At 38.1% G+C, this 27,246-nt stretch overlaps 1 protein-coding gene and 1 long non-coding RNA gene across 2 annotated transcripts in view; both read right to left on the reverse strand.

The window, feature by feature from the left end:
- Positions 1–328: 328 nt before the first annotated feature.
- The window catches only part of LOC119478506, a 32,555-nt gene continuing 5,637 nt past the window's right edge, over positions 329–27,246 (reverse strand). Inside the window, exon 2 of the long non-coding RNA XR_005204458.1 lies at positions 329–1,428. This is a non-coding gene — a long non-coding RNA (uncharacterized LOC119478506). The remainder of the gene's footprint in view (positions 1,429–27,246) is intronic.
- On the reverse strand, positions 1,158–13,213 carry amacr (alpha-methylacyl-CoA racemase). The gene is made up of 6 exons (XM_037753306.1): positions 13,104–13,213; positions 9,208–9,464; positions 8,918–9,061; positions 7,042–7,202; positions 3,750–3,936; positions 1,158–2,392 (listed from the first exon to the last, which is right to left on the reverse strand). The coding sequence occupies exons 2-6, from the start codon at positions 9,452–9,454 to the stop codon at positions 1,983–1,985; spliced, it is 1,149 nt and encodes a 382-aa protein (XP_037609234.1). The 5' UTR covers positions 9,455–9,464; positions 13,104–13,213; the 3' UTR covers positions 1,158–1,982.

Raw genomic sequence — 27,246 nt, forward strand, 5'->3', positions numbered from 1 at the left:
GCTCTCTTGAAACCCAAGTAACATGCGCATTATTTAATTAATACCTGCTAATTTTGTCATTTTGTGCTCATTTCAGAGCCAACGTTTGAGTTTCCTGAGGAGGCAGTTCGTTGCAAGTCATGAGATTCTTGACGCTGCCCTTATACATCTTAAAACAAATTGGCTCATGGCCACAATGGAATAAACCTATAATCTGCAATATACCGCATTACCTAACATCCATAAGCTTACTGTTCAGCTGCTTGTACTGTATCTATGATTCCTTATGCTGTTACAGTGTCCTGCTGCTGCTTGTTTCTGGGACAACACACACAGTACTTACCTCACATTTCATGCATTTGCATTTTTATTGTAATTATTTTACAAAATTGTTATACAGCCAGGTCTAAATTTACATGTACCTCCTGTGGGGATGGCTAATTAAGTACTTTAATCATCTTAATTTAAGCAAAAAAATGTTCTGGAGATGTTGATTGACTTTGCAAACACCAAAACGTATTTGAAACATAGACAAACTGCATTTGATTTACATAAATGAAGTTCATTAATTATCATTAGGTGTCTCTACACAGAGCGCCTGGGCATTAATCATTTAAAACCAATCATTTAAACCTTCGGCAGCACCACCGGGCTGCAGTGAGGTCACGGAATGACTAATGCAACGCCAGCTGAATAAATTACAATGCACAAAATGTTACTGATGAGTACAACAAATTAAAAATCCCAAACAATCTTGTTTGTCCCCTGAGGGGAAAAATTATTAATCATGTATTTAAATTAATTTCTTCTCATTTGATGATGTTCATCACCCCAGGAACTCATTGTTTATCACATCACCCAGTTTATGCAATCACATATTAGTTTGGGAAAAATAACAGTAATAAGCAGATTTATATCTTAAATTCCCTTAAACTCATTGTGTAGCACTTTCAACATGTACCACAAAACCAAAGTAAACGACCAACGTCCACCGGATCCGGCTGCGTTGTGTTTCCACTTTGTTTTGCTCACGTCTCAGAAGCGTGAAATTGATTTAATTTAAATATTTAATGATGCATTTCATTTGTTACTGACTTTACAACAGCAAAACTATTTCTTAGTGTTTGTACTGTAATTAGTGAGTGAAGGGAGAAAGGATGGATCTCCTGTTGTCTCTGTTCATCTGTAATGTGTTTTAATGCAGTTAAAGTCACAATTTAGTTGTTTTCATTTACATCATTTCCTGTCTCTGTTATCAGACAATGGAATGGGTATGAAATCTGAATGAAACACATAAATACTACCCGTTAACTAGGCAGTCATTCCCAACCATTTATTTTATAATCACGGCATCATCGGATAAAATTTAAAAAAGCCGCACTCTGAGATGGTCTGTATTAACATTTCAAATGAGTGACCATAAAGAAAGTCAGAGGCAATAAAACATCTCTTAACTACAGTATATTACGGACAGAGGCGCCACAGAACCACAGGAGCAACTGGAATGCAACACAGTCACATCCACTGTACGTTAGGCATTAAACGTACAACAATTAAGGCTGTATTTAACTAATATTTTTGGTGCTGCTGATTTAACAATCTGTGTACACAAATTCTTTTGGCAAATAAACTGGGAAATTTAGCACAATTCTTCCTTAGACCAGTGTTTCCCCTATAATTGTACAATAGGAACCCCTGCCTGGCATATATGTATATATATATATATTTTTTTTTTATGCCAAAGATAATGCCAAATATCAGCTATAGTATTCCCTATATTCATTCTGCAGCAGAGCACCAATATTAGTCCATGAACAAGGCAGCAAACAGGACAGTAGTGTCTGTTATATAAACTGCTAAAGTCAGTTGAACCTGTGAAATTAACATAACGTTGTCGGTACGAAATATTTGGAAAGTGTTACATTTGAGAATGGAATCTGGTCTGGTGTAGTTGTGTTTTTGTTTTTTTGTCCAAATCAATCACTGATATTAGTTATATATCTCTACAACTTTGCTTTGACAGCATTACACTCTACTATCCCTGCTGATAGCATCTGGTCTATGTCTGCTGACGTGAACCCGTACTCATTCAGGACCTCAACTGTGTGTTCTCCGATAACCGGGTCGGAGGCAAAGCAAGGCTCTGCAGGAGTCCGAGAGAGAACCGGGGCCGGCCGTGGGCTTTCCTCCCCGCTGGAGTCCTTCATGAAAGAAGCTCTTTCCCGGTTGTGTGGGTGTGAGCTCACCTGGTCAAAAGACAACACAGGTGTAACACAGGCATCAGTCCCATCAAAAACCCTTGACCAGTCCGCCTGGGTTTTTGAAGCAAATCTCTCTGTGAAGATCCGTCTCAGCTCTGGCCAATCAGTGAAGCTCATCTGAGGAGGTAATGCTTCGGCGTCCAACTCTAAGCCTAGAAAAAAAAAAAAAGACTTATGTGATCCAATAGAGAAACGTGCGTCAACCGCAGAATGATGTAAAACAGAGAAATGTTAAGCAGCTTAGAGCAGCGTGTTAATTGCATTCAACCTGTCAAGTTCCAAGTACTTCACTTTAATTTGTTCATTTTCACCAATCATGATTGTTCTCCTAGAGCCACACCGGGACTGCATCTGCTGTGTTAAATTATTGCTAATTCACATCACAGTTTTTATGCATTTCTCTCTACCGAGTTCCCTTTCAAAAGTCTTCACACAGTCAGCACAACAGAAGTCAAAGTGGACTGATCTGGGGATCACTTTACATTGTTTTCACCCAAAATGTGTTCAATGTCCACATCTTTTAAATTTCATGAATTGTTTTGTAACTCAGATACGGTGAATCTGCAGCTATCCTACACATGTATGTGCAGTGAATATATAAATGTTAATTTTATCTTAAAGACCCTTCTAGGGACAGGCATTGGAAATTAGCAGTAGCTATAAATGCTGTGATATATTGCATTGGAAGATTGTTGTGCAATTCTCGATGTAAATGTATCCGTCCCTATCAAATAAACATGAAATTAATTACTTCATTTAAGGAAAATAAAACCTACTGAAGCAAGCTGCAGCATTTCTGATTAATTTCTGTAACATAATGTAAGGTAAGAGGTTCCATTATTTCATTGTATTGGAATTTTTTTTGTTATGCAAAAAACAAATAATTAAATAAAAGCTACTTCAAAAACAATAGTGCTAAGATTTTTATAATGCTACCGGTTGATGGTGTTTTTCTGGCGCAATTGAGTTGTATTGTGTTGTCAGTGTTATGGTGCAGAGATGTGTGTTGTCAGTGTTTTGGTTGCATTAGTACATTTTGGATGTGTGATACCAGTTGTGCTTAACTGTATGTTGGTAAAGAGAACAATTTGTTTTGAAAGAGAAATCCATAAATAACCTTTGCATTGAGATTTTACAGGATATGCACTGTATTTGTCACAGCAATGTCATGGTGCATCATTGCTATTTCTCTGTATAACTGTAAACAACAAGCATCTTTTGCTGTGTTTTTCCCCCCTTCCAGAGAATCAGTTTTAAAATCTGGCTTATGGTGTGACATGTGTGGGTGTCCAAACCGTATATCTGACCTGTTGTCTGATATCTGCTGCTTTTTTCTTATGTCGGTCATTCACATTATTTATAGACGTTGGTGTCGGGAGGAGAAGAGGGTGTTTCATTTCACGCTGTGAGGTTTTTGCTGTTGTTCATGAAATGCCACATGTGACCACTGCCTTAGAGTATTATTTTGTCTACAAAAATGCCTCCAATCTGTGTTTGCATACTACGAACCCTGAAGTAGCTGTGTGTAGAACTGCGGTTCTAAGGCTCCCACAGCCATATGCTTTCCATCGGCAGTCTCGTAGGTATCGTAGAAGGGTGCTCCACTGTCCAGCATGTTCTGTCCTCTAGGACGGTCCCACATACCGATGTTACGAGATTTCCACGCATATGAACCAACATATGCGGCTCCTTCTACCTGAGGATGGTGAGAGAGACGAAGAGAAAAGGAGAAACATGAGATCTATAATTTGAATCTCTATTTCATGCATAATTACTTCAGTCATATGTGAACTATAAATGACAGCTAAATGAATATAAAGTACCAAGGTCTTTGCTGAAAATATGGGCATACATGTTTCTGTTAAAGTTATTCATGTATCATTTCTGAGAAGATCAAACTCACTGCACACCACCACCTCTGTACGCTTCCATATATGTTAGGATATTATAGCTTTTTCATGGCGTAGCAGAAGTCGACTTAAACATCAGCTGCATATATCTACAGTAAGAAGTCTCCTTTACCGAGAAGAAAATGCACACAGCAGGTGAAATGCCGTGCTATTGCAATAACATTAAAAAGTGGCAATTCCGTGTTGTATACTGAGCTTTTCGGCAAAGCTTGTGAACAGACTGCACAAAGGGTATTCTAGTGACATTTACTGAATGATCCACCAGCTCCCTATACTCGTGATGCATTTAAATCTCCATGTGGGCACAAGCTGTTACTGCTGCTGAATGATAAAAACTAGAATTACCGCCTCGTTGTTGTATGCCTCCGCCAACTAGTGAAGTTGCAATTTACATCCATGTCTGTCCAAAATGTCATCACTCCATCATTTTATACTATCAGATATGCGTGTGAAGTTGTCATAATTAGTATATGAATTCTTGAGTTATGACCAAAAACATGTTTTTCTGAGGTCACAGTGACCTTTGACCACCGAAATCTAATCAAAATATCCTTGAGTTCAAGTGGATGTTTGTGCCAAATTTGAAGAAATTCCCTTCAGGCAATCCCTGAGGCGTTCACGAGAATGGTACTGAGGGACAACTCGAAATCGTATGCCAACGCAGAGGCGAAAAAACTATCAAGCTCTAAATGAAATCAGTCACCTTCAAAAATATAAGGCCAATGTCATGCTGCAGTACATGAAAGGGGCTGCAGAAAAGAGGGCCATTGTCACTATTACTGCTGATTTCAATCCATTCAGTCATTTTAGCCTCTAATTAACTATGTGCTACTTCTAAGAGCAAACATTAACGGCCCAATCAATAAAGGGGGTTTAAACACTTGGAAGTAGTAACACAATGTACTGCACGCACACACTTTTCTGAAACAGCTCAACTGTCTTCTGCCAATTTGCTGCTCACATCACAGTTGAGACGAAGAGAGCTCTGTCACTGGTCAGGGCTTCAGTGCTTTCTCAGTTATTCTGTGCCAAAACCCAAGACTCCTGCATTAAATATAGAGAGTGTGGGAACGCTGGGGCGAATCCTTTAATGTGTGTTCTACCTTTGATGGTCTTTGAGTCATAAAAAATATGCATTTGTGATTTACAAAGAAATAAGAGGCCATGAATAGAGTGTGAACATTGAAAAAAAACTCTGCTTTATAACTCTGTGACAAGCGAGCATGCCTCATACTACGAAATAGAAAAATGCAGTGTTCAAGCAGCTAACCGCCTATTTAAATGCAGAGGTCCCTCTTTATTAATAGAAACCGAATCTGGCTCAGATCAATCAATGTGGTCACTCAACAGCAGGCGAGAGAGTAAAATGGAAAAATAATCAACAGAGGTGGGAAGCAGGTTTTCTTGCCTTTGTCTGTGTGAAGGTTGGGCTTCAGGTATTAATTAACATGCCATACTGGCTGCTCATACAAAAACAAAAAACACTTTAATTCACTGTCACCAATTTTAAATCTTTGTGAGCAAAAGCTTACAGGATATAGGATAATGCATAGCGTCACACGTGGACTCCATTGACAGCGTCTAGTGCCGCTGGTCCTCTATTGGTAATCTATAGCTCTGTAAAGCAGAGGGGAGCTATAGATTCAGGGGATAATTCTCTGTAGGTTCAAAATTGCTTCTTAATAGTCCACAGCAGTGAATTTAAATTAAAATGTGTCAGCCTTGTGCTAAACAACCTGGGCAGTCAATGTTATCTGCCTAGAGCCCAATGCAGTGCATGCTGGGATTGGCTCCATTCCACGCAATTATTGGAACAGGATGGATGGCTGAACGGATAGTAATAATATGGAATTGTTAGCAGGCTTTTGACTAAATGGGCTAAATTGGTGCCGTTCGATCTTTTGAGCAGTTGAGGGAAATTAGATGTCAAACACATTTGCTCAACTCGTCACGGTTTATAGTACTGAAGCAGATGGTGCACTGCCTGTGATTGTGCTGGTCCTTGCATTTGGCATTGAGAATCATCATGTTTACATGGTGTGGGCACATGGTACAGTAGAATAAACACGGGACAAAACTGAAAGGAATACCCGCTTACTGACTGTAAGTGGTTATGAGTCAAAATAGTTATAAAATCACAATAACTCATATGGATCTATGGGAAATGATTGAAGAGCAAAGCGTTACTATTGCGTTAACTTTTACAGCCCTAAATAAAATACATTTTTAGTGTGTTATATGCATCCAGTTGTATGTTTTATACTTTTTTTATGAGGATTTATGGAGTGACCATTTTCAAAAGGTTTAACAGCTCCACCTCCCGAAGGAGTTCATTAGAGCAGCTGGAGCTCTCTAACCCTCCAGCGTCATTACAGACAGTTGCTGTCGGGCACTGCAGGAGTCAGAGACTTTGATGTGCTTTTCAAAAAACTTCGCTAAGGGCTGCCCAACTGATCACTTATCCCCAATAAAAGTTGATGCTGGCTCAAAATGTTGCCACAATGAGGTGCATCAACATCTGGAAACGTACTGCAGTGCAATACAAAACACCTTGGATAACTTGGATGACTGGTTTGTATCTCATCTTCTCTGCAGTACCAGTGGCAATACACCCACACTAAGTTGCATGTGTTTGCTGGAGGGCTGTCGTCAGTCTGAATGTGCCCTAACTCCGGCCTACGATAGTGTCAGATAGCAGTTTGTCTCCAGCGTCATTTGCTTGAGCTCATTTTTGTACACACTAGAGAAAAAATATCAAAACATGTACTATATTTACTTCTATTTCTGCAAATGAATGAATGTCTGTACTTCTCTCACGACAACACGTTGTGCAGGGCAGGTGACACAGATGTCACAGTTACTCACTGCCACAGTTCTGACAACCTGCTTACCATGCTGGCATCAATGATCTGTCCTTTCCCTGACTTCGTCCTCTCCAGCAGGGCTAGGACTATCCCCAGAGCACAGGTAAGACCACCTCCTGCAAAGTCTGCTATGAGATTCAACGGAGCGTAGGGCTTCTCTCCACTACGACCCAGCTGGGATAAAAGACCTGCGACAGAAATGAGGAGACAAAAGCTTCACATAAAAACACACTAGCGGAGGACAATAGAGTAACTGGCCAGTCATCAGCACTGAAAGTGAAAGAACGTTAATTAGTTTGGCTCTGATCGCACACAAGGCCACATAACACCACAGAAGATTTTCTTTTTTTTTAATTTAATCTAACAAAACAATTGCTTACTTTGTTAAAACATTATAACTTTTGCACAGGGCTTCTTTGTCTTTTTGCTACTCTGTTATCGTACAGATATTACAAAGGGCCTTGAACAAGAAACGTAATAGCTAGTTACAGCAACTTGGGCAAACCCACGGTGACTTGTGTCTCCAAAAATGTTCCCATTTGGCCCCTCTACTTTAGTCTGTATGTGCTCTATAAACCATACAAAACATCCCTAAATAACATGTTTATCATTAGTTATTTAGTTTGCTATCAGTGTATTAGTAGGCTTAAGATTAAAACCTTACAAAGGTGACTTTTAACAGCAAGTCTTTATATTTTGTTTGGGTTTCTGGGGATGGTATTATTGTTTGGGGTTTATTTATTTTAAATAATTTTTGCCTTGATTTGCATATAAGCTATAATAAAGCACCACTCTTTGAATTTGTGATTTTATAGTTTATGATGGCTGCATTATAATAGGAAGAAGATCATACTTGCACTACAAATTACATTACTGAACCAAAGTGAGAGTTGGGAATGCGTAGATTTGGGGGTGAAATAGTTTTCAATGTATTTTCATTAAGTGTATTCACCTCATATGCCAAATTACCACATGGTTATGTTAACTGTATCACCCACCAGTGCTATCTATAGGGTGGTACATATACATAATATATATATATATATCAAATTTTGTTGTCGTCAGAGTTACATTGCCACTGTTTTGTCATCCATCCCTCCTGGAGGTGTCTTTATATTTTGGATCTTACAGCAAAGCTGAATCCCACCCCAACATGTGGCACTTGGCCTCATGTCTTCATTCAGCTGCCTCTTGGCTATGTTATCTTTGTGTGCTGCAGAACACAGATTGGGCAGACTTATGTGCTGAAAAGGTGTGCTTTTAAGACTATTACAGTGATAATATTGCAGACTATTTCCTTCCCCTGCTGTGTAACTCATTAAATCTAAAAGTGAAATTAATTGAAAACCGTTACTGGTTGGATTTATTATGGGCCTATCGTAACGAGAAGGCAAAAAAGACAAAAAAAAGAGAACAAACTTAAAACAGAGCGCCGCAGAAAACTGTCTGACTCTCCAAACAATATCACTCTGTCATTTGGTTGTATTGCAAGTTACATTAGTGAGGTACACCTACCTCGTATGCTAAATGTTATCTATATGTTGTTACATGTACTGTATGTATCAGACCTTGTTTTGTGAGTTTGCAGTCGTGTCTTTTATTGTATTGGAGTAGCTTCAATGTTCTTTTTCTTGTAGGTCTCCAAGGTCATACCAAGTTTTATCTAACGCACAACTGGTGATTATAGACTGAAACTCAGTGTGCAATCTTGTCTTTCACGTTTCAAAGGTCACGAATAGATAGATGAACTACGTACACAGAGAAAACCAACCGCCAGCCTCACAAAAAGAGTGGTGAACAATCTTCCTCTGCCGTCTTTATGAACATGCCATTCCATCAGCCTGCATTGTAAGGTGTATAAACATAGAATACATAAAAACATCAACAGTTGTGTGTTATTTACCTGACATGGCGAGGTAGTTGATGTCATGCCCTGCTGCGGTGGCATAAGATCCACTTTGTCCGTACCCCGTCAACCGAGCGTAGATCAGACGAGGGTTTTCCTTTAACAGTTCCTGTGGACCGAGGCCCAGCTTCTCCATCACACCTGGGTGGTCAGAAACAAAAAATATTTCTTCATCAATCAGTGTCTGCTTATGCTGTTTCTCATTCAGTGTGAACATTGTGGCGACGGCCTGGTCGTGGAGGCCATTACATTACAGAGCTCAGCTCTTGTAGTGCTGATGGTCTGACCTTTACGGTAGGGCTCAAGGACCACATCAGACTGGACACAGAGCTTCCTGAGCAAGGCTACACCCTCTGACGTCTTCAGGTTGACGGCCACAGATCGTTTCCCCCGTACTTGTGTATCCAAAGACATGGCAACCTTGGTCCGGTCCACGCGGATCACCTTGGCTCCAAAGTCTGCCAGGATCATGCCACAGAACGGTGCTGGAGCCAGGCCCGCCAGCTCAAGAACTCTCACTCCAGCCAGCGCCATGATGAAAGGTCTATGAGGTAATAGCAGAGGGAGTGAGGGGGACTCGCATCAGATTCTGTGATGTTATTAAGAATTTCACAACTAAATGGTATTAGAAAAACCTTTTACAAATCACATTGTGGCTGCAATTAACAGTTATTTTCATTATTGATTATTCTTCAACAGTGATTCCAGTAATATCTATCACACTTTTATTTATCCATCTACTTATCTCATCCCATTCTCATTACCCACATCTCAATCCTCTTTATCATTACATTCATGCAATACAGTCAGAGATACTGTCACACACAATCCTCATTTCCATATGTATACAGTACTATATTTCATTTGATTTATGTCATCACTTTTTTTATCTTACACTTAATTTCATTTTATCTTATCCTAAACATTGCTTCTAGTGCTGAGCTGACCCGTTCGCTCATCCTATACATTTCATTGTACCGTTGACCCTGTGTTAACCTGCACATGACTAATAAAACTGAAAGTTGAACTTTCCCAGAGCCCTAGGTGACACCTTTAAATTACTTGTTTTGTCCAAAACCTAAAAGGTATTCAGTTTACCATCATCAAAGATTAAAAAAAAACAGCCAATATTCACATTTCAGAGACCTTGAACCAGTGAATTTTCGCATTTTAGCATTAAAAAATAATTTGTTAAATGTTTATGCTTTTCATAGGGGGAAAGTAAAGTTTGATAGATGTTAAAAACAGAAATTGGTGGCCTGTACAGAGCTGCAACACCTCACCTGTCTGCGTTTATCAGCTCTTTTTTTTTTTCCATGGATGACCCAAAAATAACTCCCACTTTTCTATATGTGACAGCAAATTAGAGCTGAAACAATTAGTCAATCGACAGATAAATAATCTGCAACTATATTCTGATAACTGATTAATCGTTTCAGTCATTTTACAAGCAAAAATAGTGAAGTCTTTATGGAGTGGTCTGCTGGGGCAGCAGCATCTCGGCTGCGGACAGGAAGAGACTACACAGAGTGATTAGGAAGGCCAGCTCTGTCTTTGGGATGCCCCCTCGACACAGTGGAGGTGGTGGGAGAGAGGAGGATGATGGCTAAGCGGTCATCCATGATGGAGAATGACTCATGCAGGGCACCATCTCAGCACTGGAGAGCTCCTTCAGCGACAGGCTGCTCCACCCAAAGTGTGTGAAGGAGCTCTATCGCAGGTCCTTCCTACCTGCAGTTGTCAGACTCCATAACCAGCACTGCTCCCACTAGACCACTTACACACCAAAAACTGACAATAACCTGATATTTTCAGGTGTAATTTCATTTCATTCTCAGTGTGCAATATCATTTTCCACTTGTGCAATTTTGTTAATAGTCAGGTTTATTGTCAATACTGTATATACAGCTCCTATTTTTATACTTCCTTCTATTTAAATGTATGTTACACTGTGTTTAGCTCTTTTTTTACTGTGTTAGCTGATGCATCTTGTTTTTTGCACTATCCCCTTTGCTGCTGTACACTGCAAATTTCCCCACTGCGGGACTAATAAAGGAATATCTTATCTTATCTTATCTTAAGTCAACTCTGATTCCAGAGTAGTAAAATGGAAGGATTTACTGCTCTTCTTTGTCGCTTATGATTGTAAACTGACTGTGGAACAAGTGTTGGATTTATTATGTACAAAAGTGCTTACAATAACCTGACTGTTGGATTTGTTATGAATGGAGTGATTGCGAGGAAAGGGAGGCAGGTGTTGTTCTTCTTTTGCAAGGTCAAAGAGAGGAAAGAGCCAGAAGGAGATAACAAAGAAGGAGACATGCAGCAGAAACATCACGTGCCATAAGCTCATGAATATTAATATTGTGTAAACCATGAATAGGCTGGATCAGGGATAGCTCGGGGTTCAGACTTCACGAACTGACCCATGCACTGTATGTTGTCAGGGACATGTTGATTGGATCCAGATATCTGTAAACTCTTTTATTTTTACTTATGCAACATTAATTGTTCGGAATAAATTGTATTATTATGCTTTAACCCGTCTGTTTGGAAAATCTCTTTGTCACACAAGATTAACCAGCACGTAACTGGGCCTTGACCTCTCGGAGGTAGAAGGCCAGTTCCTTCACAAGACATTTGGAGATGTCACCTTAGACAATGATTAATCAATATGAAAATAATGGATAACTGCAGCCCTACAGCAAACTGGTTTATTATAACTGGTAATCAATTGGGCTTTTATTTTGAAGGGCAGACAGTAAATGACACTTAGACTTTAGACTGTGAAACTGAGTCAAAGTACATGTTGTCTATTTGTAATTCCAAAGTGACACAGCCAAGTTAATCCTGTGTTTACAGAGTCTAAAGTCAAATATGTTAACAAGTACTAGTTAAGTTTGCACCAGATACTGACTGTAAAGTACGTTTTTGGTTTAAAACGAAAAAATAAAAAAAACGTTTTTTCCTTTCTGAATTCCAAAGGAAAAACGGATTATCCGATGATACCCAGACCGTACGTTGGATTACAGTTTTTCTCAATTGTTTACACACAAACACTGGTACTTGACACACAATGACCACAACATGTAACTCATGCACCAACCCCCTGAACCAATTCTGCTAAACTACAAGCACAATTCCTGCTTTACACTCAAATTGCAGTTCTAAAACACACTTTTTTCAAAACACTACACACAATTCTCTGCATTTGGCACAATTTTCATGAAGAAAATCTCGTTTTCACAAGGAACACACTGTCATTCAAAATTCTAAAGTCAATTGCCCTACTATGCACACTGACTCATCACATGGGCAAACACCTGTCACACAGTGTTACAATTAGCAATCAGTTGATGCTTTTCATGGCTGGATTTGACATGCTAAGCGATATTTCCCCCGTTGCTTGGCCAGGGAAAACATTGCTTGTGATGTGGATGAGGTGCTGTGGCCAGACCGAAACAGAAGAGAGGATGCAGCATAGTTTTTTTTTTTTCCACTGTATGTGCAACTTTGTGTTGGTTGGGATGTACACTGTGTACATTGGTTTTGTGGGGAAAATAAAATATATTTGTTACCGTGTATTTGTGTGTTCTGAGTATAAAAACAATATTCTAAAATATTTTACAACACACTTATGTATGTACTGTCTGTAGTAAGTGTAACACAAAACAAAAAAAAGGCCTAAGTCATTATGATGAATGGAGAAGAAGTGTTTTCCATTCATCATAGTGTTTTACATTGAGCACATCAGTGTTCAACTGGTTCTTATAAATGTCTATTCATATGATGGTTTGTGTGTGTCATTTGAAAACAAAACACCATTTTGAGAAGAAATAACATTGTTTTGAATGTAAAGTTTCATTTTGCAGGAGAATTGAGGGGTTTTGCCCATTGTGTGTGTGTTTTTTGATTTGTGTGTAGAGTTCTGAGAGTATGAGGCATGCTTTCAGAAAATGTGTGTAAACAATCGAGAAAAACTGTAATATGCCAATCACTGAATCACAGTCCTCCAACAACAATCTAACTTCACTCAGCTGTTTTATGTTCAGTATTGTTATGAAGGTCAAAACAACACAACTGAAGTAGCTGCAACATTAGTTAGTCTACATCTGTATTCAAATGTATATAAAAATCACAATATAATGTGTCTTATTCCACAGTTCAGCCTACCTTTGCTTACCTTTGCTGGCTGACAGGTGCAGGTTGAGCAGGTCAACTGGCTCTACGGTGTAACGCTGCTTTATACACACAAGCAATCCTGTTTACAAGCTGCTTCCCCTTCCTGGTGACGTCAGAAAGAGTAAGCAAGAATTCTGGGTAATGAAGTTTTTTTTATTTTTTTTGTCATTTCACTTAAAAGAAACACTTTTAGCAAGAAGTCAAACTGTTAAATACATAAATAAGTAAGTAAATAAAAAAATAAAAAACAACAACAAATAAATTAATTAAATATATATATATATATGTTTTTCTCTTTCTCCTCCCTATTGATGATGTGTCATTTCCTTGTTTTTCCACCAATAGGCTTAATAATAATAATAATAATAATCTTTATTTGTATATCACCTTTCTAAACATAGTTTCAAAGTGCTTGCACAATGAAATACAGACAAAATAAAAACAGCAATAAAAGAACAAAACATAAAGACCAAATAATGAGAAAACTAAAACTCGTAACCAGTGGTATCAAAACAATAAGTCACTACACATAAGCCAAAAGAAGACAATATAAGGTGTGCTGAAAGGTGCACCAAGCTGTTTCCTTACGGAGTTAAAAAGAGAAAGGGTTTTTAAAAGAGATTTAAAATTGGTAGTAGAGCTAGCTAACCATTGATGGAGAACCACCCTTCCACTCTAGTATAACACAATATAGGTGTGCAAGCTACTGCTGAATGCTCACAGTGACCCTGATGAAGACCTATGTTGGTCGCAACGCGTTGGTCATTTTAAACAATTATTGCATGTAAAATAAAGGCATTTTAATTTTGTTCAAAAACTACAGTGTGCCTTGAATTATTTTTGAGGGAGACTTGCATTTTGTACTTTTTTCCACACATGCAATGAGTCCTTCACAAGACTGAATGAGCCTAATACACCTGGAAGATCTAAAGAGCACCTGTATGTGATTACCAGAGAGACCCAGCAGCGCTTTTACTCCATTGTCTTCAAATAAATAGTAAATTGTATGAGTAGGCCTATTATATACTGTGATTATACGCGTAGTCTTGACTTATTCATATAAATATAGCTACATTTCAGTGCATGAAATGAAAAAAAATAAATATGATAAAACCCTGAAATTACGCGTCACTTTTAGAGCAGTTATGTCAGGTTGACCAATGAGTACAATATGTTACAATACATGCCAATATATTGTCATTTGTCCTCATTAATGTTCAGTATTTTGAGCAAATATTGACTGTGTATGTACATTTTTCTTACATTATTACATACATATTGTGGTTTGCAATGTAGACTTGTATATAAGATACTGATAAATGGAAAATTCTGCATATGGATAATATATTGTTTTATATGTTTGCTAATTCATTGCAAATATGTCATTATATCACATCATCAAAAGAGCTGGAAGGGAACCCAAATATGAGATGAACATTAATGTAATGACTCCATCACTCTTATCCTTATGTGTGTTCTGCTGTTTCTTATTATTTTATTGTGTGTTTCACATCAACTATTGTATATTTTGTTGTTTACATCTTAAACAGCACAGGCCAGCTTATATACTGTAGATGCATAGAGATCAAACATCAACTCATCAGTGTGTTTCTTGTTTTATTGACTAATTGCTCGATAACACAATTTAATTAATAAACACTGAAATGAGGAAAAAAATATGTTAGACATTGATGATGATGATAATGTTTTGCATAATTATTGCATTTTCTACATAGAGACCTATAGTGTAATGAAACTGAGAGTCTATAGCCACGCTAGCAGCTACGTGATGAAGTAAGTGTAAAAATGTTCTCAAACGAAGACACAAACATACAAGATCGTTCACCATCATAACCCCCACGGCGACCTCCATATTAAGACTGCAAATCTAGATCAGAGAGGGAAACAAATCCATTATGCATATATAAGCTAAAGAGCTGGTGGGGTGCAGTGGCATTCCTCCATTAGACACTTCTTCCAGCTGTGACTATAGCCCACGCACACAATGAAACCATTTTAATGTGATCAGAAATAGTCTTCGCTTTATATCCAAATGGCCTGAGACCAAAAACCTGCCACCACTTTCTTTCTAAATCAGTATTTTCAAACTGAATAAGAACTTAACAGGATTTAAATTGCATCCCACGTATACAAGACATCAACCTCAACATTATGAACAAGAAAATCACAACAGAAAGTCGATAAAAGCATCACATTTTAGATGAAAGTAACTTCACTGTTGTCATAGCTTTTCTGTTACTGTGTTTTGAAAATGTATGTAACTTAGTAGGTAGTAGCGAAGAAAATAATTATAAAAGAATGGAAGGCCACCAGCGCTCTTTGTTTTGCTAGATGGCTGAGAGAACTAGTCTCAGGGATACACCTCGAGAGGCTTTGAAGCAACACACATGGTTTTAAAGAAAAATTTGAGTGTATTTGGGGGGCAATTATTAGACACCTTGAGTCCCCTGACTGTTAGCTGAATCCCTACTGCGTGACATCCAGTTTGGCTTTTCATTTCTGTTTTTCCCTGATATGATATAGGCGGAAATGTGATTTTATCTTTGTCTGTCTTGTCTGGTGGTTGTCTTTTTTTTTATTATTCTTATTTTTTATTTATTTATTTATTTATTTATTTATTTATTTATTTATTTATTTATTTATTTATTTATTTTTCTCATTATTTTCATTATTTATTATTTTCTTCTTATTATTTTTTATTCTATTTAGTTTTATGCTTGTTTTTTGTATGTGGGGTTGGTATGTTTGAGTCTGTCTGTAGATGTTACCTTTTTGTTTGTGATGAAAATAAAAAAAAATAAAATGAATGTAACTTCATTTCACTGACCAGTTATTATTATTATTTTTTACAGGTAAATTTACATTTCTGAATGTGAACATTATCAGCCAGTATCATCAAATGGATCAAGAAGAAATGTTTCTTTTTATATACATGTATATGCGATCATTCAAAATAAACATATTTCTCCAGTGTCTGTATGAGCAGAGAACATTTTTTTTTTTAATTTGTGATAAACAGCTGCAGTACACTGTTAATAAAATATGCAATTAATACAAAATATTTTTTCTAAGAAATGACACTGCTTTGAGCTTACATTATTTCCCATTTTATGTGGGAAAAGTCAAACTTTCCTAAATATTTTGGCATTACTGTTCCATCAGGAGGCGATATAAGATACTGTTAGAGAATCCTGCTGTTAACAAGGAACATTTAATTGTTTCATTTCCTTCTGGTGCATCAGCAGATTCAAGTGAAATGAGCTTGACACACTGAGGGCAATGGCCTCTTAAAAAGCTGTTAATGCTGAAGAAATAACAGATCATTACCCCCCAGAATCCTGTGGGTGTTACGGAAAATTCAATTTAGTTTTTTCAAGAGAGTCCTTGTAGTGCAGTTAAGCCCTATTGTCAATAAAATGCTTACATGTTGTTTCAAAGCATTTCTTCAAGCATAAATATTTATTTGTATGCAGTATGATTTATTCATTGTTCCGTGAGAAAAGGATGTGTTTACATAATATATATATATATATATGAATTACACAGGAGGGATGTTCTTCCAAATGAAATCGTATGAAATTTCTATTTTGCATTTATCTAGCAACTATTGTCTCTCATTTATTATGTGAGTGTTATCATTTCCTCTATTAGAATTGATCTTTTCATGGTGGAGTCAGTCGCCAGCTCCTGGACTTTCACTCTCATGGTGTCAGTGTTGTGTGTCGTAGAAATTGCATATGTTTTTGCTCATCAAATGCATGGCATGTTGATGTGTCTTTTTCATGCACTGGTGAACTGATGATGAGAATAACTGATACGTTTCACAGTGAAGCACAGATATATATCAGATCACACATACTGTTTGTCATTTTAATTTCTGTCTTTTTTTTCCCATTATCGAAAAAAAGTGGACAGAAGAAACATCTTATATTTATTGCCCTCTTCTCACAGTGAATACATAACAGTCTGCAAATCAAAATATACAGATACACTATGACAGAAGAGTACACATACATTTTACTCATTAAGAGGACTTTTCAAGTGGATGACCCACAACAGTAGCAGCATCTGTGCCTATCACTTATGAAGCAACCTGTACAGATGGGCAGCAGGTTTATGCAAGATTTATGTGGATCATTTCATGAATGCCAACTTATATTGAATGTAGGGTGTACAAAGAAATGTGCCTGCTGACATTTTTCCTCAGAGAAAAGAGGTGGCTTCTATACATACCAGATGAATAAAGCTTGCAGCCACATTATCTCACCATAATTATACCGTACAATACCTCTCACTCAAGTAATGCCACCTGTAACATGATTGTAAATCTGTCCTTGTGTGATTATTAAACCTTGTTACAAAACAACTCCTCCAATACACTCACAATTGAACCACTTGTATAGAAACTATTAGAAACATATGAGGCTTGTGCACTTTTTACAATCGAAGACATTAGTATATACTTCTGTACAAGTCCATATTAAACTGCCTCCTTATCTATAGGCTATTTATCTGCAACCTCCGTTCATGCGGACAGATTATATCATTCCTAGAACCTTCACCATTTTTGGTGAAAGCCTTTTATGAGCCTCATCTTGGTGTGATTTATGAAAAAGAGAAGATACAAGAGCTTATTGGCATGGGTAGCAAGTCTGAACATAATATACTGAGGATCCACAGCAAATCTGGAGAGTTCATAGGAAATGCATGGGCCTGGGGGAAGTGAGAAGTGGCTGGGAACAGAGGCCAAGGTTGCCTGGGAACCAGACCAATCTGCCACAGCGAGCTCATGTTTTATTTGCTCTGGCAGATAGTTTGCATTTGTGATTTGGTCTGGCGATGTCAGACTCGGGCCGAGAGGAAAAATAAGACAAACATTGTGACAGTGAGCGTGGGGGGGATGAGGGGGTCAACAGGAGCCCAGCAGCTCCATTTTGCCCAAGGGCTCTCTAGGAGTTTAATCCAGCCATTATAAGGAAGTTATAATTCTGGGAAATAGGGAGGGCCCTATTGTTATGTCCAACAATTTCTGTAAATTTCCAAAAACAGCAGTCTGCCGTTCTGCCCATTTCAGTGATTGAACAGGTGTGCAGAGGTTAGAAAGTAAACAGGGTTGGACCTTCCCTCTCTAGCTCTCTTTTTTCATTTGTTGCACAACTACTTCTGCCAATTTTGACATGTACAACAAAGTGCAACACTATAAATACCTTCCTGGACTGACTGTCTGAAAATGTGCACCATCATCCCAGTATTTAAACAATTATCACATCTCACCGCTACTGTGACGGCTTACTTTTCATCCCTTCTTCGAGTGTGGCTGTTCGCGACAGCTATAAACACTTTTGCCTTTCGACTTGGTCGGACAACACTTGATACTATCTGGTTATTTTTATAACATAACAAAGCCCTTATAATCAACTGACATGCCAACCCTAAATAGCATTTTGCCAGTGATGGCGACATGCTTGTTGATTACAGTAAAACATCAATTACACAAAAAAGAATCTAATCCTATTGGAGTTGGCTCCTTGCCGTGGTGGATTAGCTTGTGAGTCTCTGTTTTTATAAAAAAAAATTGTATTAATCATACAGAAATGTGGATGATACATATGTGATATAAGAGGATTCATAGTCAACTAAGGCAGAAAGCAAAACAATAATAGTAAAGAAAGAACGCACAACAACACAGCTTGTGTGTCTCTTTGACCGTGTGAGCTATTCCGACAGGAGACTGACCTTAGTTTCCTTAAAGGTTCAACCAAGTCGGCTTGGTCACAGGTTAGAAACCAGACAAATATCAGCTCCCTTGCTCAGATTTGAAGGCCATTACAAAAGTGAAACATTGTCCTATGAACCGGAAGTGCCTACCCAAACTAAACAGTTCTCATGCGACGTGTGACTAGAGGTTTGCCGGCAATCCCGAACTTTACCCAGCGATATCTCTGTCAATTTTACTGCTAATGAAAAGAGAAATATAGTGATGGAAAGCTGATCGTTCTATCGGTGTGTTGGTTATCATTCTACCATGAAGGTAAGGGGGTGAACTTTGACCCTGAAGTGACCACGCTCCTTTTATTTGGTTTTTACTTTTTTCTCAGGTTAAAAGCTTTTTAAAAGGGGAGGGGAAAAAACATGTCTGTGATCTTCTGACATCTGATTTAATCAGTTTGAACACACCTTGGAAACAATCAAGAGTCATAAAATCAGTTTTCTGCGACATTTTTTAATATTCAGCGCCTATTTGGCGGCTGTTTTGAAAAATAGGCTGCTCTCCTCAGGGGCCAAATTTGCAGCGCCTTGATATCTATATCTTTTCATAACATATAAACCTATGTCTGTGCCAAATGTGTTTTGCTTTTATCGCAATAATGCACAATTGTTATGAATATTTCAGCTTAGCTGGCCAACTAAAAAGGGCAGAGCCCTTGCGATAGTGACACTTGTATAGAGGCTTGTAAAAATTACAACAAAATCAGAGTGAATGTACCTAAAGATTATCACCTTGTCAAGTTAGAGGCTGGAGGTTCAGGTCAGCTGATTGGATAAGAGGAGGAAGAGGTGCTGCAGGCAGAGCGCTGCTGCCCTCTGTTGGCTATGCACACATAACAGAGTGTTTTACAATGAGTTGGAACAACTTTGTGATTTTAAAGAACTGCATAGATCATTGTTTCTGGGAAAGACATTGGACCAGCCACTATTGCTGTACTGTGTTGTAGTGATGTCTGTGTGTGTTCCTGAAGAAAATTATCTTTATAGCTTTGAAGTTCGCCTGCACAGTTGGGGGTACCAAGTGTGCAGGCGAACTTCAAAGCTCACTGTGAAATGTGTCTGTGATTGTGACATTGAGAAGATTTTTAACGCTTGGATTGAACTTTGAAGAAATGTTCCCTCCAGTAGAAGAGGAACGTGGGGTGGCTTTGGTAGTATTTATCAGGTAACTTACCTTGAACATAAGGAGGAATTTAACCGGCACAGTGTATACCTTGGCATTATTATCATCAAAGTGTTACACTTTATTGTTTAATTTCTTCTTTATCCAGTCTGAAGAGAAATGATTCACACTGACTCAAACACTGGTATCACTCTTCTCATCTAACTCTAAATAAGCGTATTTCCCCAAAATGTTGAACTATTCTTTGAAATTTCTTTATGTGCAGAGCATTAATGTGATTGTTGGCATAAGTTTTTGTTTGAGGAACAAACTGACAATTCCTGTGAAAACTGTCTGGAGGAGCGCAGTAACCGTATGCATTGCTGTCTGCTGTCAACAAGCACTTCTGTTAGAGCATACTCAGGCCTTATGTGGGCACCTCGACAGTAGTATAAGCAAATGGTATACTTACAGTCATCATCATTAGTTCTTGTGTAAACAATAATTAAAGAAACAGCGTGTAACATTTAGGGGGATCTATTAGCAAATTTCCAATGTAATATTAATAACTATGTTTGTATTAGTGTATAATCACCTGAAACTAAGAATCGGCGTGTTTTCGTTAGAATGAGCCCTTCATATCTACATAGGGAGCGGGTCCTCTGCCATGTTTCTACAGTGGCCAAGAACGGACAAACCAAACACTAGCTCTAGAGAGAGCCTTTCACGTTATTACGTTACCTAAAGGCCACCGTAGTTCTCCGACACGCTTGTGAAACTGCAGTAACGTGAGCCGCAGAGTGCAAAAACCGTCTGACTTCCGTTGCTCCTAAAGTAGTGTTATTATGGTCAGGATGGCCTCTGAGCGAGGTTGACGGCGTTACCACGGTTCATGTTACTGCAGTCTTGGAAAGGAAGGAATGAGCGGAGTTGGTTTGCTACCACACCACTAGATGCCGCCGAATACACACTGTACCTTTAATATAACCCTTTCCTGTAACATTTTAGAGGTGCATTTTATAGTTCACTTTAATGGCAATATTGCAATGTATTAGCATACTGTTTAAGTTACTTTGGATTTACATTCTCAATTCTTTTTTAATATTTTTATTCTTCAATACATTGGCCAATCGATAAATTCCGGGCAGAATTTTTTTTTCAAAATTCAAATTTTCTTTATTATGTTCAGATTTAGCTCTTGCTTTATGTCATATTGTATAACTTATTTTGCAGCATCAAATTTGATTTTAATCACAGGGAAAAGTGTGTTAGCTTTCACCAGCTAGCCTCAACTAGCTACTGTCACTTCAGTTTGTTTTTTCTGCAAATTTTACATGCTGTTTTTTTTTTTCTATGACATGAATTTTATATGGTAAAAACGTTTCCGATCAAAACTCCGGTGTCTCCCCTGTTCCCTCCGACCGCGGTCGGGAGGCTGAGGCAGGAAAAGCCAACACTAGGATCAGCATTGATTCATGGAGAGACCTTCATCTGGTCAGCTAACATTACTGCCAAGCAGGTGAAATATAGAGTGATATTGTGGTTTTAGCTGACGTGTGTCGCCTCACTGTGTTGAGCGATGCTCATTCATGTCTATGTAGAGCGAGCACAAGCTCGAGCCCGACGCTGACCTTCGTTGACTTAACGGCCACAGGTGTCGCTGTTAACAAGTATTTCTGATTCTTACAAACAGTCCCTTTAAGTTTGTAAAAAAAAAAAAAAACTTCAGCCACTGACAACTGTGTAATATTTACTGTATTTGCCTCATGTTATTTACTATATTAACATTTTAGCAACTAATAGTGACAGGTGTTAATGAGTGACAGTCACGTCATGGAAATAATGGCTAATATTTGTTTGGGGTAGGAGGTTGTTAATGTTTACAGTGCTACAGCAGGTCTATTTTTACACTCTTACTTCACTAACCTGGCATCTCTGTCACTGTCCCTGCAGGGCATCCATGGCTACTACAGCAACACCTTTCTCTGCTTATGTCAACTGTGTGTCACTTCCTTATCAAATACTGCATTTCATTATTTAAATAGTTTCTTTAATCTTATCAGTTGTTGCAGAACCCAAGAACACCTCAGCCCTGTAGCGGGTGATTAAAATGATCTAAACTGGGCAAGTGATACAGAAGTATCTGCTGTGGCATACCACCAGACTACAGAGCAGCTTCTTTCCTCAGGCTGTAAGAGTCCTCAACTCATCCTCTGTACTCCACCATGAAATGTTTTTTTCTTCTTGTGTAGCATAAAGGCTTAACAACTTGCATTTCGTTGTGAATATGAATGACAATAAATTAACCTTGAATTTTTATATCACAATAATTCAATAACTTCATTTGAAATTAAAGATAAACATTTAAAATACAAAATAGAGCTATAATAGCAATATAATTAAATCACATACTGCTTGGGACACTATATTTTGACATACTGTGGACAGGAAACCAATGCATGACTTTTACTTTTACTTTTAAAACATTTTATATGCAGGGGTACTCTGAAATACTGAATACTGTGACTAGGGCTGGTGAGAAACGTGCTATCTACGGCTTTCATGTGTTTTGTTGTTTTTAAAGAAAATCCACCTTGATGGCCGTGGCAAGGAGCTCAGGATGTGCTCCAAAAAGTCTACCGTCATATGTTGAACCACATAAAGCTGTATCTATACCTGTGAGAAAAGTAGTAGTAGTTGTCCAGATTTCCAACACGGTATTTTCATTGTCATTTTATGTTGATATTCATTTGAATCCCAACATTAAATAAGAAATATTTGTAGATTTAGTCAGAGGATTTGAATGGAATTGTTTGTGCAGAATCACATTTCTAAAAAAAGGGTCAAAAGAATATTTTTTTTTCGGCAGATTTTTCTAAGTTACTTTTTTTCCTCCCTAAAAACAAGTGACTTTTTTTACCTGTCTCACAGACAAAAATAAGGAACTTAGAAAGATTGTCCTGGCAAAAAAAAAAAAATTCCACCTGTTTTTCAGTCATAAACACAGGAGAGAAAATAATTACAGGTAGATAAGCAGCAGTGAGACCTCAAGAAAAATTGGTATTAAAGCTGTATTTTATGTATATTTAACCAATATCTGTCCATTACAAATAATATCAGCATGGTTAAGTAACATTATCATCAAGCCACAGCACAACACAATCACCAAAAATGTGATATCCCCCACGTATTGGAAATTACTGTTAATTGAGCTGTTTGTTTTTGTGAAAGTCAAACTGACCGGCGGTACGGTACACATGAACACCATTATTCATTTTCTTATCGCTGTGATTGTTATTTTTTAGTAATATTACATCAGCAGATAACAACTTCGATAAGATATTGTTCGGAACAAAACAAACAACAATTGGTCATGCATAAATAAAGAACAGGCCCTGGAACATATTTAATTAGAAATACAGACAGCGTGTAACAATGCTGCTAGCTGTTTCCAATATCATCTCAGGCCAAATGGAGACAAAGGTCGTCTAGAAAGTAAATACCTTTCAGTCAATGAATATGGTGTAATAAAAAAACAAACATTCACCCAATTACAATTTAATTCTCAGCAAAAACACAAGAGTAACATATCAATAAATAACTTTACTTATATGTTTCCCCAATTTTATTAAAAAAAATTCTCCATTAAAGGGTCACATAGTAGACACCGGTGTCAGTATCGACCTGTTAAACAACCGTCTCCTTTGTTTGTGGTGGGTGTAGTGTTCTGTCGAGCCCTCCAATGTTTCCTATCCTGCATCCTCATACTGTGTGGAAAAACATTAGGAAGTGAGATAAACATGCATGCGATGGCCAAGGACATGATACATCCTGTACAAAGGAAGATCAGTGGTGACAAAGGTGAACTGAGGTGACGTAAGGAGCATTAACCAAATATCATTTTGAATCTCAAGGTATAACTGCATGTGTTGTGATGAGACTTAGATTTACTCCATGATGGCAAACAGTCCCGTGATGTTCATTGTGATTATTTTGCCCATTGAAATCAATGCTGCTCTTCTGCTTGTCAGATTCTTGGACAGTACCTAGGGAAATACACTCAAGCAGTTTGTGTAACAAAGATAAACAATATTGACATAAACTTTGAAAAGTCACCGCCCACGGACACAACCTCACGATTCCTTCACATTTCACGTCTTCCTTGGGAAGTGCGTTTCCCTGTACTGTTCTGGGCTGATAATGAAAGGAGTTTGGATGGATTAGTCCCTAAATCACTGGAAGAGGAGAGAGACCACCTAGTCCTTTTTGAAGGTCGATAGACACTGATTTAAGATGTTTTGACTGTCATGCTGCAGATGTTCTCCCACAGTCCAAACACAGGAAGAGGTGCTCACGATGATGTGTGAAAGGGAGCAAATGCCTTCAATAGAACAGAGAAGAACAGGTAAAAGGGACAGAATCAGAACTCAATTTTTCCTTTTAATATTCCTTTATCATCGGTTCGTCCACCACTTGCATGCTGAAAATCTGTGTCGATAAGGGACAAAGTAACGAGTCACAATGAGAGAGAATTAGTTGCATGATCATTAACATGAAACTCATCATAAAGTTCAGCTGTAATGACTGGAGGCATGCTACAGAGTGTACTCCTAAAGTCTGGGAATATCTTATCTGTGTACAGGGGTGTTGTAACCAGCAGCAGCAAAGCCTATGTTATAAACATCTTTCCTACCCTCCCCCATGACCTGATCCTCAACTGTCCTATGGGCTTAAATTAACAGGTTCAGCCCCCGTGAGAACCATGCCAAATGTCTGTGTGTACACAGCTCAACCTGAAGTTAGATATAAAAAGCGATATTGAGTCACAAAAAACACAAGTGCACAAAATTGTGTGCTTTGCATGATGTAAAACGGAAGCAAAATCCTTCTGTTTTTACATTATTCAGATTGATTTACTGATAATATAAAATGTCAAGGTGTGGTCGTTCACCTCTCCTGAGGTAGTGCTCTCTAAAGGACGGATGACGCCATCAGGACTTTGTTTTCCAAGCATGTTAATGTTAAAAACAGACCTACCCTGTCAGAGGTTCACTCGAAGCCACATAGCTCATGGTTATTATGGGGTAATATTATCTTCTTGTGTGTTTTGATATTTTCATCGTAAGGTATATGGTGTTAAATGGCTGTGATAAAATTAATATAAAGTGGTGAACCAGTTGATCAATTTCTCAAGTTTTAACATACATGCCTTTAATTCAAATGCTCTATAAAAACATATTCCAAATTCACCACCAGAGGATACAACAGCACATGGTTTGGGAATATTATTTAAGCAACACAAGCTTGACCTTTCATCAGGGTCACAAAGCCTCAAGCCGAAACACATTAGTCACACTTTTTCACTTCTCCATGCACATTGGAAGTAGGTGTGGTTGTGCTGGAAATCTCTTCTTTGCTTGTACATTAACCCGGGATTTTAAAATGCCAATAGAGGGCAAAAGCTACTGTGCAGGGGTCAATTATTCCACACTTGCAGCAACAGCAAGGCCGTGATATTTCTTCTTGCTTTGCTACTGAACACGTTCAACAACCAAATACCATCTGGTCGGAAGACCTGAGTGACCCAGGAAGGAAAATAGGTGCGGAGGAGTTCAGACACATTAGAAGATGTCAGCACATTCGGTGCCCTCAAACGTAAATCATTAAGATAAACTCCTAATGTGAGAGCCAATGAAGTGAGATAAGTGAAGTCAGTAGCAGCATAAATAGTGGATGTAAATCAACAGTTGAGCAGAACAGGTTATCAGCTAATGGCCTTGAGTAACTTCCAGTTATTGTTGAATAACATTTATTTTTTACATTTCCACATGCTGCAGCACAAACATACGGCAAACAGATGAAGAACCATGCCTAATCTGAGTAATCTTTTGCAGATTGTTTGGTTTGACAGTCTCTTTTCACACATCCTGTTGAACTTTAGTTATTGGGATGCACGCATTTTTTTAAAAACCTTCCTTTGCATCATTTAAAAGTAAAATTTCATGATGTTTTAGCGTCTATGACCTATGAACATATATTGTCTCACTGTAATCAGACATCTTAAATCAAACAAACCAATTTAAATGTCCAATAACTTGAGACTGTCATTCTTCTATGGTTAAACTATATGTGTATTGTATCACCTCTGTCATTGTTTCCTTAAACAATGGCAATTCAAAGGAGCAACATCCTATTGAAACTGAGTGCGCTACTGATTGCATTTTCCTGTTATGTTTAACATGATCTTGATGTTTATAGATAGCTGTTTCTAAGACTTTCGGGCTACTATAGCATATGCAACGCAAACTACGGGGGGACAGCGTGAGACAATGGACATATTTCCTACAGCCTATTTATAAATATTAGGACAGTAGATGAAAAAGCCTCTTGATTCTGTTCTTCAGTAGCGCTGTTCTTTGAAGTTACAGTATATTTTGTCTATGTTTTTGTTTACAAGCTGCTTTATTTGCATTTTCAGAGCTACTGTGGTTGTAAGATAAACACCCTCTGGTCTAACACAGGGAAGTAGTAGGCTAATAATAGTTACTCCCAAAGGCATGTGACTTTCAAGGGCTGTATAAAGTGAATGTGTAAACGCTTCAAGGTGCCCCTAATTGGTCCTTTCATACTGCTCAGTGGTAAAACAAACTAGTGTTGGCAACTCTCAGGTGTGTTACTGTATGAATGTGGGACAGGGCAGTGAAAGTGTGCTCAGCAAATGTTTCTCCCAGATCAATAGAGGCCTCATCAAACATTGTCTCTGTGTAGAGTTCACCTTCACTGCAACAGCAGTCTGTATTTTTTCAGTTCAGTTCTTGCACTGCATGCAAAGAAAGGCCCTGTTTTTGTTTTCATGTGATCACTAATAATAACATCAAGTACATCATCTGACATTGAGGGGTGATATTAAAGGATAAGTTCACATTTTTTTCAAGTCTGTCTTAATACAATACTCACCTTTTCAGAATGATTACAGCGCTGTAATCATTCTGAATCTGCAGCTCCTCTCAGATTTATGAAGTCTTATATAGCGACTGTTTAGCCCACAACTTTACTGTTTTGGTTCACTCTCACCACTCTCTTGGCGTCATTTTCGTCCATAACAGGCAGCTGTTTTCACCAAAAAGGCTCTAAAAAACTGCAAACAGACACAGTTAGTGACTAACTGGTGAACACAGTGGAGCATTTAGCAGCTAAAGAGTCAAGTATTTCCCTCAGGAGTTGTCCAAAAATAGAGCTAAAAGAGGGTGAA

This window comes from Sebastes umbrosus, chromosome 19 (assembly GCF_015220745.1).
Source record: "Sebastes umbrosus isolate fSebUmb1 chromosome 19, fSebUmb1.pri, whole genome shotgun sequence".
Classification (NCBI taxonomy): Eukaryota; Metazoa; Chordata; class Actinopteri; order Perciformes; family Sebastidae; genus Sebastes; species Sebastes umbrosus.